The sequence below is a fragment of the Solanum stenotomum genome, chromosome 6, assembly GCF_019186545.1.
Source record: "Solanum stenotomum isolate F172 chromosome 6, ASM1918654v1, whole genome shotgun sequence".
In the NCBI taxonomy this organism is placed as follows: Eukaryota; Viridiplantae; Streptophyta; class Magnoliopsida; order Solanales; family Solanaceae; genus Solanum; species Solanum stenotomum.
Genome location: NC_064287.1, coordinates 50,735,528 through 50,747,719, shown reverse-complemented (window position 1 = coordinate 50,747,719; position 12,192 = coordinate 50,735,528). Strand labels below are relative to the sequence as shown.

Here is a 12,192-nt window from a genome sequence, read left to right as displayed (position 1 = left end):
AACTCGGGGTTTTCAACCTCGAGTTTTTTTGGATTTTTCGGATTTTTAGGTTTTTTCGAGTTTTTTCGGTAAAGTATTCATACAAACATATAATTTAATTACTTGTACTTCAAATATTTCTTTAGTCCTATCAAAATACAACTATCTAAGGTGTTTCTTAAGAAAATAACACAAATTATGATATGAGTAATGACATTAAATATCCAACAAAAAAATAATAATAATTATGTATTTGAATTGTGTAAAATGTAAAATCAAAGAACAAATATTCAATATTATTGTCATTCTTAGTGTTGAATTGATTTTCTTTTTGCATTAATATTAATTTGATTTTGATTTAAGTTTTATTATAATTACCAACATCTGCGGATTATAATCTTTATTGAACCATTCAGAATTCTAAATTTCAAACTTGAAATAATATATTAAAAGATAAAAACTATGAAAAAGTATAAGAAATATTAAAAATTATATCAAAGTAAATATTTTTATTTATAAAATAAAATTTTAAAACTATATATATAATGTTGGTTTGTTTCGGTCTCGGGTTGATTTTTAGTTAAAACAAAATCAACCCAAATATAGTCGGGTTTTTTTTTTCAATACCAAACCAAGTCAAACCAACCACTAGTCGGGTTTTTTTTCTCGATTTGATTCGATTTGCGGTTTGATTCGATTTTGTACACCCTGCCCTGCATGTATTATGTCATGTGGGACTCCTATACTTGTTTAACGTTATACAAATTAACGTGCCTACTTATGTACACACAAAATTGAAGGATATAAATATAAAATAAGACCAAGCTAAAAGACATGTTAAGAATTATGCATATTCAAAAGTATTCGAGGAAGGCAGACAGGTAAAGTGCAAAGATAACTATAGAATTTATGAATTTTTAAAAAGTTGATTTAATTTATTGAATTTCGAATATATTATTAATACAAACTAAATAAATTTTTGATATATACACATCATTAAAATTAAAATTATTGAATTACGTAGAATTAGTAGATTTTAGCTCAGCCCCTATCGATGATATGACTTATGGGCATTGAAATAATTGTAACAGCTGGCAATAATTGTTTAAATAGTTCAATTGTGATATGTAATGCTCCAAAAAATAAAATCCAAGAACAATTATGAAAGGATAAGTACTGCAAGATAAGAACAATAATTGAGTTCGGAGTTAAAAGAGCAAAATAATGTCAAAATTTTCAAAAGGGCACATCTAATTTTTTTAAAATCAAAAGGGCAAAATCGCTCCTGACGAATCGATTTCCCTCTGACACAATGACTAAAAATCGCTGTCAGGGCAGCGATTTTATCCAAAAACTTTTTCCTTTTTTTTTTTTTAATTAAAAATCACAGCTGTAGCAGTGATTTTAAATAGATTTTTTTTTTTCCTTACATCGCTGCATTTTTACTTCATCCATGTCACTACTCCTTCCTTTTTCCACCTTCTTTCATCACTTATCTTCCTCTTTTTTACTTCTTCCATTTAAGAAGTTAAATAATTCATATTCTTAATGCTCTCTCTTTTGTTATTCAAATTAAATGTCTTCAAATGTCCAAAACTCAACCCCATCACCACCATCAGTCCATCACCATCAAAAGGGGCAAGATTAAACACATCAAAAAAAAATATTCTGATTTTTTTAAAATTTTATCAAAATCGCTGAAAGTATAGCGGTTTTAAAAGAAACTTTTTTTTTTAATTCTTAACGATTTTGAAGAAAAAAAGATTATTATTTTTTTTTGAGAAAATTGCTGCATAGCAGCAATTTTTTATTTTTTTAACGGACGATGGCAACTTTGTTTTGGTTAAAAAAAAAATTTTGATGTGCCGTTTTAGTTTTTTGAAAGAAAAAAGTTGCCCTTTTGGCCGGACTCAACAATAACTAATGATATAACCCTGAAAAAATTGGGTCAAAATTGATGGATATAATCGCTCTTATAAATTGAGGCCACACTTAACGTGTCCATCCATTTATTCCTTTTTAATTTTTTTAAAAAATATTTTTATAATGAACTGAGGAACATCTCTCGATTTTTTGCGTGGGATAAATTTTTTGAGATGGTCCATAAATTTTGCAAACGATTTTTTTGGGAGAAAATATAAATATTAGAAAGCGACGAACAAAGTCTTAAAAACCCGACATTGTCCATCGGTTTATTTAAATGTTGCCTAGATACCTTAATTAGGAATATTATTGACTTGATAATTTTAATACTATTTGGTAACTGAATGTTTTGTAAATGAATGAACTTTAGTAGACCTTTTAGATTGTTTGATGGATATTTTAGTATGTATTTAGTCAGTTTGTTACTGATATTATAGCTCAGTTAAAATTGATTTTCGCAACATTTACCTTCTATTTGGATCATTGTTATCCATTGTATTGTATTGTATCATTAATATATCTATAATGTTTGTTTTGATTGTTACTTAAAATGTATTGTATTGTATTGTTAAATTCCGTTGTTATGCAACAATGAAAACCCCCATTTTATGGAACAACCAATTTGGTGTGTTTCCATTGTTACTTAATTTCTTTTTCCAATTATATCTTTATATAATATTTCATAATACTATTTTACCATTTACCTTATATTATTTAATTCTAGTCAAACCTCCTACCCTAGAATAATTAAGGATATTTTAGTAAATTTATAAATTACAATACAATACGATACAGTCAAACCAAACAATAAAAATGTTATTAAACAACAACAAACAATACCGTCTAGCCAAACATTGTATCTACCATACAATACAGTACAATATAGTACAATACAATACAATACATTATGAAACAATGGATAACAATGATCCAAACAGAGTGTTAGTGTTGGTTTACAAGTAAATATTGAATTGCAATTAATTACATTTGACAAGTGAGATGCAGAAATTGCACGTTTCTGCATTTTTTTTAATTTTTGGGCGAAAAATTGATAGAATTAATCAACATTGTCCGTCGATTTTCAACAAAATTAAAATTAAAAACAATGCAGAAATTTAAAAATTGACCTGTTGTTGGTTATTACGAATACTTTTAAAACTCATTTAATTTAAAATGTTTTTTAAAAATAAAATACTTTAATATATAAATTGAGGCTGTCCACCAATTTATTTAATTCATTCACCGGATTTAAGAGAAAAGATTGACTTAATGAAATTAAAGAGATGCAAACATACAAAGAAAACAAGGATAAATAACAAACCATATATACCCGTCCCATCCAACAAACCTAACCGAGTTTGATCCATCAATACAAAGCTCAACTTTCCAAAATGACTAATTTGGTCTTGGAATGGCCGGAAACCAAAAATTGCATTTGTCTATTCTGGACAAACAATAATAGGGCTTATTTTCCCCTTTATTAACGAATGAGTTAAAGGATCAAAAATACATCTAAATTATTTAATTTTTTGAATTTCATATCTGAATTATTGAGAGTGTGAGTTTCCTCCTTGAGCTATCACTCAATAGTTAGCGAAACACCTCTCGACTAATTTATGGTGTTGTGTGTATTATTGCCCTCTCTCTTTTGTTTTGAAATTCTGTCACGTGACACTCCACATGTTAAATGCCGTTAAAAATACAGATTTGGCATTAATTAAGATGTTATCGTTAATTAATTGTCGCTAAAGATTATTTTTATTTTGTATCTATACATATTGATACATAATTTGCAAATAAAATTTTAAATGTTATATCAGATGTTGAACACCTACTGCTAACTCACGAGTCAGGCAAATCACTCTTTGATAGGGGTGGGCAAAATTAGTCCAAATATTCATGATCCGTCTAATTCATTTATGTTTCGATAAGTTAATAATCTGCTTATTTTATTATATGGACTCATTTGATCTGTTTATTTCATCCCATTTTAATTTGGGCTAATATAACGCAATTCAAATAATTGATTCATGAAAAATTACAAATCTCTTTTTTAAAACATTCAAATAAATTTTCTCATGAATCAATTTGAAATGCATTATAATATGATATTATAAATAATAATTTATTTTATGTACAAGAAAATACACGATGTATGATATTATAAATAATAATTTATTTTAGGCTGTCTTTATTTTATGTACAAGAAAATACATGATGTGAACGAGGGATATGTTTCTAAAGATTACAAAGGTTTCATTAATTAATTTTAGAGAATGAGATCTAACTTTCAACCCAAAATATGTAGTGTGGTCATATCCAACTAAAAAAGACTATGGAAGAACATTTATGAATGTCGTAAAAGGTTGAGATCTAATTGTAAGAAAAATGTATAATTTATGGGGAAAAATATTTGGACTGCTGGCAAGAACGCATGACTTCAAGATCCTTCCCTGAAGCAAAGCACCCATCAGTGCTTTTGTTCAAAATTCATTGGATGCTAATATGTATATATATTCATTTTTGCAGATTTTCAATATAAATATACAAAAAATTTGTTGGGGTCAATGGGTGCTCGAGCACCCAGCACACTCTACGTAGTGATGTAGATCCGCCCCTCCACACACGTTTATGTATTATCCCATTATTTTACTGCATCAATTACAACCAACAATTATTTAGCTCCGTGAGTTGAATGTGTATGTGTGGAAAGTTGACTGCTGACAATAATTGTTTGGGAAGTTCAATTGTGATATGTGTGGTGCTCAAAAAAAACAACCCTAAAGGAGTCTGATCCATCTATACAAAGTTCAACTTTTCAAAATGACTAATTTAGGTCTGGGAATGGCCAAAAGCCAAAAAATACATTTGTCTATTAACGAACAATAATAGGGCTTATTTTCCCCTATATTAACGAAAGAGTTAAAGGGTCAAAAATATATTTAAACTAGGGGTGTGCACTCGGATTAAACCGAATAACCAAACCAAATCAAACCGAATTTTTATTTGGATTGGTTTTTTGGTTTTTCGGATTGGTTTTGGATTAATAAATTACTTTGTTTGGTTTTTTGGTTTGGTTTTGGATTTTAAAAATAAAAACCGAAAAACCGAAAAAAACCAAATTATATATATATATATATAATGTTTAGGCTTAGAATTAAGTTGGAGTTAACCACTTTTGTCCTTTTTTGGTTATTGCCTTTCATGATGATTACGTTTATATTTTATGTTTGAATTACATCTATAATAGGAATACTTATAAGTAGTGTGTTTTAAGTTTTACTTATGATTTATATTAGAAAGTATATTTAAGGGATTAAATATTATTACTTTGGTTATATATATTATTAATTATTGACATAACCGAATAACCAAACCGAAAAAAACCGAACCGAATAGAGGAAAACCAAACCAAACCAAATTTATTTTGGATCGGATTGGGTTACATTTTTACAAAACCAAAAACCGAAAATCCAAACCGAATAGTGTAAAACCAAACCGAAAAACCGAATGCACACCCCTAATTTAAACTATCTCAATTTTTTTAGTTTTATATCTGAATTATTAAGAGTTGTGTGAGTTTCCTACTTGAATTATTACCCAATATAAATGTGCCTATTAATTTGACCTCAGTTGACATTTATGTCCTCCAATTTTGGTGTGCACAAGTAAACTCTTAAACTTGTATATAATTGAATAAGTGACACACATTCTACATGACATATACAAATCAGTTTGAGTGTATTTCACCCGAATTGTCACGTAGGATGTGTGTGCTTACTCGTTAAACTTCATACAAGTTTAAGTGACTACTTGTACACACCTAAAATTAAAGATCGTAAATGCTAACTGAGGCCAATATAAATGACATGCTTATCTATTATACTTTTACATTTTCATGACGGTTACCTTACCTATCAAATAGTATGCATGGCGCATGCCATGATGTCTGATATTCCTTTTCATTGAGTCTTTGATTACGTACATATAGTTCAGAAAGACCAATATTATTGTATAAGTCAAGATATTTCTACTTCATGAGTCATGACAGTGTTTTACCTAAGCAACTTCCACGAAATTGTTAATAATAGTGACAATCGGTTGCAAAATCAGAAATTTCGTTAAAGGTGTTCAAGATTAAATATATATGTATGAAAGATAATTTTTAATTTATATACTTCGCATAATAATTTATATACATAATATAATTTTTAGACGAAAGGTGTTTGAACTGCATCTGCATATGACCATTGATGAGAGTGCATTTTCCAGGAAACTGTACTTACTAATTGCTTTACCTAAACACAAAGTGTCATCTATTATATTAAAATATAAACAAAGACAATTACTTAATGCAAGCTGGTACCAACAAAGGGGTTGCTTAATAAAATATAATTTGTTGAAAGACTTGGTTCAACAAACAAATATACTTTAATTTGTTCAAGGCTAACTTTTCGTTCGATTTTCCTCTTTTTCTGAATTACTTAACCTTAATTTTTTATTTAACATTTGTGATTCGCCTCCCCGTTTGGTTTTTATGAGTGAATTTGTATATTGAATATTAGATGATTTAAAACATCTTATTTTAAATGATATATATATGGTCATAATTCACTCTTCCATACGCAAGTACAATGACATCTTATATATATATGGTCCCCTTGAATAAAGACAAATGTTCACGTGCATTATTGGATCTTAATCTTAACTTAACCTTCCTAGTTCTCAAGGGACCTAATTACATATAAATTAAAACTTAAAAGTCTACTAATGAGGACAAGAACAGTATTTCAACATTTGCAATAGAAACGTCGTTCCAATTTATGTGATGTATTTTCCTTTTTAGTGTGTCGAAAAAAAAAGACAAAATATGTCTTTTTTATCTTGTCTTAAAGGCATTGTACACACCCGATAATTGATTCAGGATCCAACCCTGAGACCCGATCTAGGACTTGACCTCGACTCTCGACTCAAGACACGACATTTGAATTGGGACTCGACCCCAACACCTGACTCAAGACTCGACCAAGGACCTGACTTCCACATCGAGACCCAACTCCGACTCTCGATCCGGAACCCGACCCCAACACTCGACCCGAGACCCGATTTCTAACCCGGATCCAACCCTGACACGCGACAGCTGACTTGGGACCCGATCCGACCTCAACCCGAAACCCGACTTTGTCACCCGACCCGAAACCCCACCCCAACACTCGACCTAGGATCCGACCTCAAATCCTGACCCGAGACCCAGATCAGGATCTGACTTCGACCCAATCCAACTCAACCTCAGACCTGAGAGTTGAATCTCAAATCAGGTCTAGAGGTTCGTGTCCCAATTTATGTGATATAATTGCCTTTTTAGTCCGTAGAAAAAAGAATGACAAAATGTCTTTTTGTCTTGTCTTAAAGGCATTTTACACGCCCTCTCTGGTCATTTCTCTCTCTATATATAGAAGGCCATAACAAACATTCACATAAACTTGAATACTCCTATTAATTAACTTCAAGATGATGCAAGATGTTTGGACTCAGTTGGGTCCAACCATTGCAGCAATCATGTTCATCTAGACCATGTACCAGAACTACTTTCCTCACGAACTCCGTGGTCATATTAGGAGGTATATCGATAAACTTGTGAGCTATTTCTATCCTTATATGCACATTATCTTTTATGAACTTGAAACTGAAGGGTGGTTTGAGAGGAGCAAAGCTTACGTAGCGATTGAAAGGTACCTTAGCAAGAACTCGAGCACTCAAGCTAAGCATCTCAAAGCCAACGCGGTGAAGGATGGTCAATCTCGTGTCCTAACCATGGATGATCATGAGGAGATAACCGATGAATATAAAGGCGAGAAGGTTGGTGGATATCGAGCCAAAAACCAGCCAGTAGACAGACAATATCTTTTTATAGGGAGGATGAGAAGAGATATTTCAAGCTAAAATTTCACAAAAAGAATCGCGACCTTATCACAAATTCATACTTGAAGTATGTGCTAGATGAAGGAAAGGCGATATCTGTGAAAGAGCGACAGAGAAAGCTGTACACAAACAATAAGGGAGATGGAGGTGGTTAAAGATACTGGGGAGGGAGGATGTGGAGTGGAGTAGTATTTGAGCATCCATCAACATTTGATACTCTAGCTATGGATCCAAACAAGAAGCAAGAGATTATAGATGATCTCGAAACATTTAGCAAGTCAAAAGACTACTATGCAAAGATTGGCAAGGCGTGGAAGCGTGATTGCTGCTATGGCTAATTTCTTGAAGTATGATGCCTATGATCTTGAGCTGACATCGGTGAAGGACAATACCGAGCTAAGAAAACTTCTGATAGATACAACAGGTAAATCTATTATAGGAGTCCAGTTTTGCAAAACAATAATATCTCTCTGAAAAATTCATTATTTTTGTTAAATTTTTTCTGAATTTTTTTTGCTGTTTGAAATTCCTTCCAATTCTATTTGGAAGAGAATTTCAATCAAACCATATATCTCCACTCTTCTCTTTCCCTACAAACCCTAATTTCAATTTTGTACAAAGTTTGAATCTTTTACAGAGTTTCAAAGAAATCTCAGTTTTTCTTTTATTGGGTATTTATTTGTTTTCCTTTTAAGGCTAGTTTGAAAAAGATAGTGATTTTCTTTTCCTTTTAAGGGTAATTTTCAAAAAATGATTTAAAAAGGAACAAATTTTGTTTGTTTTCTGGGTTTTTTCAATTAAGGGTAATTTCAAGAAGGTATGAAGGAAGGATCTTGGTAATATTTTGTATTTTTGAGATTGTGGATAGTGTGAATATTGATCATCAGGGGAAGGGAGGATATGTGACAGATGAAGTTTTGGGAACATTTTTACCTATAGTTGTGTATTGGGTATATTCAGGATTGTATTTAATGCTTGGAATATGGATAATTATAGGTTGCATTCTAAGAAAGATGAGGATGAGAAGAATTTGGTGTCAAAAAAAGAGGTTGTTAAAGGTGTTCTTCTCCAACAGATTGTTCAGGCTGCTGTTGCAACCGTACTTTTCGCGGTTAGTTACTTTGATCATCTCTAGATGCTGCAAAGTTTTGATTTTTATTTGTTTTGGAGGTTATTATGCATCCTGATGAATTGGATATATATAGTTTACTATTAAGGCTTAGATGGTATTGATATATTATTATGCATATGCTTGTTTGATCTTCTTTTTATGCTCATAATGATATTTATATGGTTAACTATTGAGGATATGTTGATATGATAACTTATTATGCCTATGTTTGTTTGGTCTAGTTTTAATGAATCATAATGATACAGAGGATTTATATGGTTAACTATTGAGGCTTAGTTGATATTGATAACTTATTATGCATATGCTTGTTTGGTCTTCTTTTTATGCATCATAATGATACAGAGGATTTATGTGGTTAACTATTGAGGCTTAGTTAATATTGATAACTAATCATGCCATATGCTTGTTTGGTGAGCCGTAATGATACATGGGATTTATTTGGTTAACTATTGAGGCTTGTTGATATTGATAACTTATTATGCATATGCTTGTTTGTTCTTGTTTTGATTGGAATGAAATGCTTATGTCTGGTGACGGCTTAAGGTTTAGAAATTATTTGATTTATGAGTGTGTGATTTTGTCAACGGTATGTGCAACTCAAAATTGGATGTTGACATGCCGTGTATTACAACACGGAGTGAGTCATGGATAGGGGAATATTTGGATGCGATGGCGGTGTAATAATAGTTCTTTTGTCCGAATTGGCACTGCTAGGCAAATGTTGTTGGATTTCAAATGTGAACATCATTTGTTGTTAGGCTGATTTCAAACATTTTGAATTATTTTCATTGACTCGAGGGAGGAGCTTTTTTATGCTTGTGTGTGTGATCCTAGAATTTCCCGATAGATGGATGGCTAAATTGTTCTATCTTAGTCCTTAACGTTCTTAATATTTATTTATATACATTTTTGGTAAAGGAGTCATTTGTCAGATCAACTATGATACAATGCTTTATTTGGATGTTCATCCATAGCTTACTTGTTTTACCGATCATTTAGATGAATCCTTCATGCACAGAAGAAACAAATTCAATTGAAGTACAAGAGCAAGAAGTATGACTTCTTGTGTAGGTCAATCACAAAGTGTGCAAATTTCTTTTTTTTCCTGCCTTGACAAGCCTCAAGGCTACTATGCAGCGTGTTTTATATCTATATATTATAATTTACGTTATGAAGTGTCTCAAAATCTCTTGAACCTAAAAAGTGATAGTCGATCGTTATCTGAACAAAAATTTCATCTTATAACTTCATATGAAATATTTTTGATAAGGAAGTTTATATGAAATGCTGAAGCTTGCAGGTTTGATTTTCTCTGATTGATAGGAAAATAGGAGTTCTGTAAAAATCAGATGCGAACTGTTGAACGTCAGTTTTGAGTCATTTGATTTTATAAAGAAAGGTTGACTTTGAAGTTCTTCTGGGAAAATAGGTTGCCAAAGCGGCTCAATCAGCATTGTTTTGATCTTGGCTGTCGATGCTGATGCTGGGGACTGTCAACAAGGATGTTGACACTATCCTAAGAATAAGCTTCTACCTTTACTAAAGAAAATGGGGAATCATTGCTCTTCTTTTGCATTTCCTTGTCTACCTTCTTCTTATTGTGACCTCCCAATATAGCTTTCTACTGTGCTACTTCACATATGTTTGGTCTTATAGAAAGACAAAAGTAAGTTGTGAGATGATCTTTTCAACTGAAATATGTGAGCTTGGATATGTTGAGGGATAGATTCGATTCTCTAACCTGCAAAGAAGAGATATAAAAAGAAAACAATGCGGTCTTGTCTTTCCTTTGGCTTGCGTTGATATGTGTGTAGGCTGTAGCCTAATTTGCAAAGTTAAGCCTAACTCATATCTACCCCCTTAAAAATTCTACTTCAAACTTATTTTATTTGTTGGCACTTCTCTTTATGGGTGGTCATTAGTTGGGTCTCTTGAGTCTTGACTCAACTAATGCACTGCTTTGGTTCCCTTTCACTTTGGTAAGTTGGCTTGTGATTCTGGGACCCACAAATTAGCACTTGCCTTATCATTTATGATAGCAGAAATGTAAGCTTTTCTGATCCCAAGAGGAAAATAGATATGTTTAATTAGGAGAGGGCTAGCTCATACCGAATACAACTAATCTCTGATCAATGAGTTAAAAGTTGTACACATTTCGTATGTTCTGAATTCTGATAAGTAACTTAAGTACATACCATGAGGAGTTGTACTGCCCATACTTGTTTTGTGTACTTTTAGTATCTTGTTCCAATTATTCTTGTTCCACATCATGTCAATTTTTATGTTTGTATTTTTACTAATTCTTGTTGTCTGATTATCTACTAATATGGAGCAGGTCACAGGAGATGATGGTGAATCTAGTGGGGATCGACACGCTTCAATCTTTGTTCTTGGCAGACAATTATTTGTTGCCACGTTGATGTTAGATACTTGGCAGTATTTTATGCATTGGTACATGCACCAAAACAAGTTCTTGTACAAACATATCCATGCTCAACATCACCGGCTAATTGTTCTGTATGCATTTGGAACTTTGTACAACCACCCTTTGGAGGGTCTGATTCTTGACACAATCGGTGGGGCTCTAGCTTTCCTTGTCTCTGGCATGTCACCACGTACCTCCATCTTCTTTTTCTCATTTGCTACGATCAAGACGGTTGATGATCACTGTGGACTATGGTTGCCCGGAAATCTCTTCCATATCTTCTTTAAAAACAACTCCGCTTACCATGATATCCATCACCCGCTTTATGGGACCAAGTATAACTATTCACAGCCTTTCTTTGTGACGTGGGATAGGATACTTGGTACTTACATGCCATATGAACTTGAGAGGAGACCGAAAGGAGGTTTTGAAGCTAAGCCTGTTAAAGATTGCAAGGAACATTGACAATACTGTTAGTACATGTTTGTCATAGAGTATGTACCACTGCAATTTTTGCCTTATTTAAATGCGTAGTTACTCATTTAATTTGTATAGAGTATATAGTTAAAGGGTTCTGCATATATTGTTGTATAACTGGTGTTGGTTTCGAGGTTTGAGAAAGGAATAGGGTCGAATAATAGTTTCCTTTTTAAACATTGTCTCAGATCTGATATCTGGTATATTCAACTGCAGGCAGAGACAAAAGATTACTGAAATACATTGTGTGCCTTGAATTCATTAGTTCCAAAGCATATGGACATGTATTGTGACTTTCTCACAGTTCTTTTGAGTGCGCTGTTATTGATGGTGT

General features: G+C 32.2%; 1 protein-coding gene and 1 long non-coding RNA gene across 2 annotated transcripts in view; both read left to right on the top strand.

Moving 5' to 3' along the window:
- The window catches only part of LOC125869434 (uncharacterized), a 41,910-nt gene that overhangs the window by 28,217 nt on the left and 1,501 nt on the right, over positions 1–12,192 (top strand). The window lies entirely within an intron of this gene.
- On the top strand, positions 8,262–12,155 carry LOC125869425 (sphinganine C4-monooxygenase 1-like). The gene is made up of 2 exons (XM_049550012.1): positions 8,262–8,935; positions 11,292–12,155. Exons 1-2 carry the CDS (start codon positions 8,807–8,809, stop codon positions 11,844–11,846), a joined length of 684 nt encoding a protein of 227 aa, XP_049405969.1. The 5' UTR covers positions 8,262–8,806; the 3' UTR covers positions 11,847–12,155.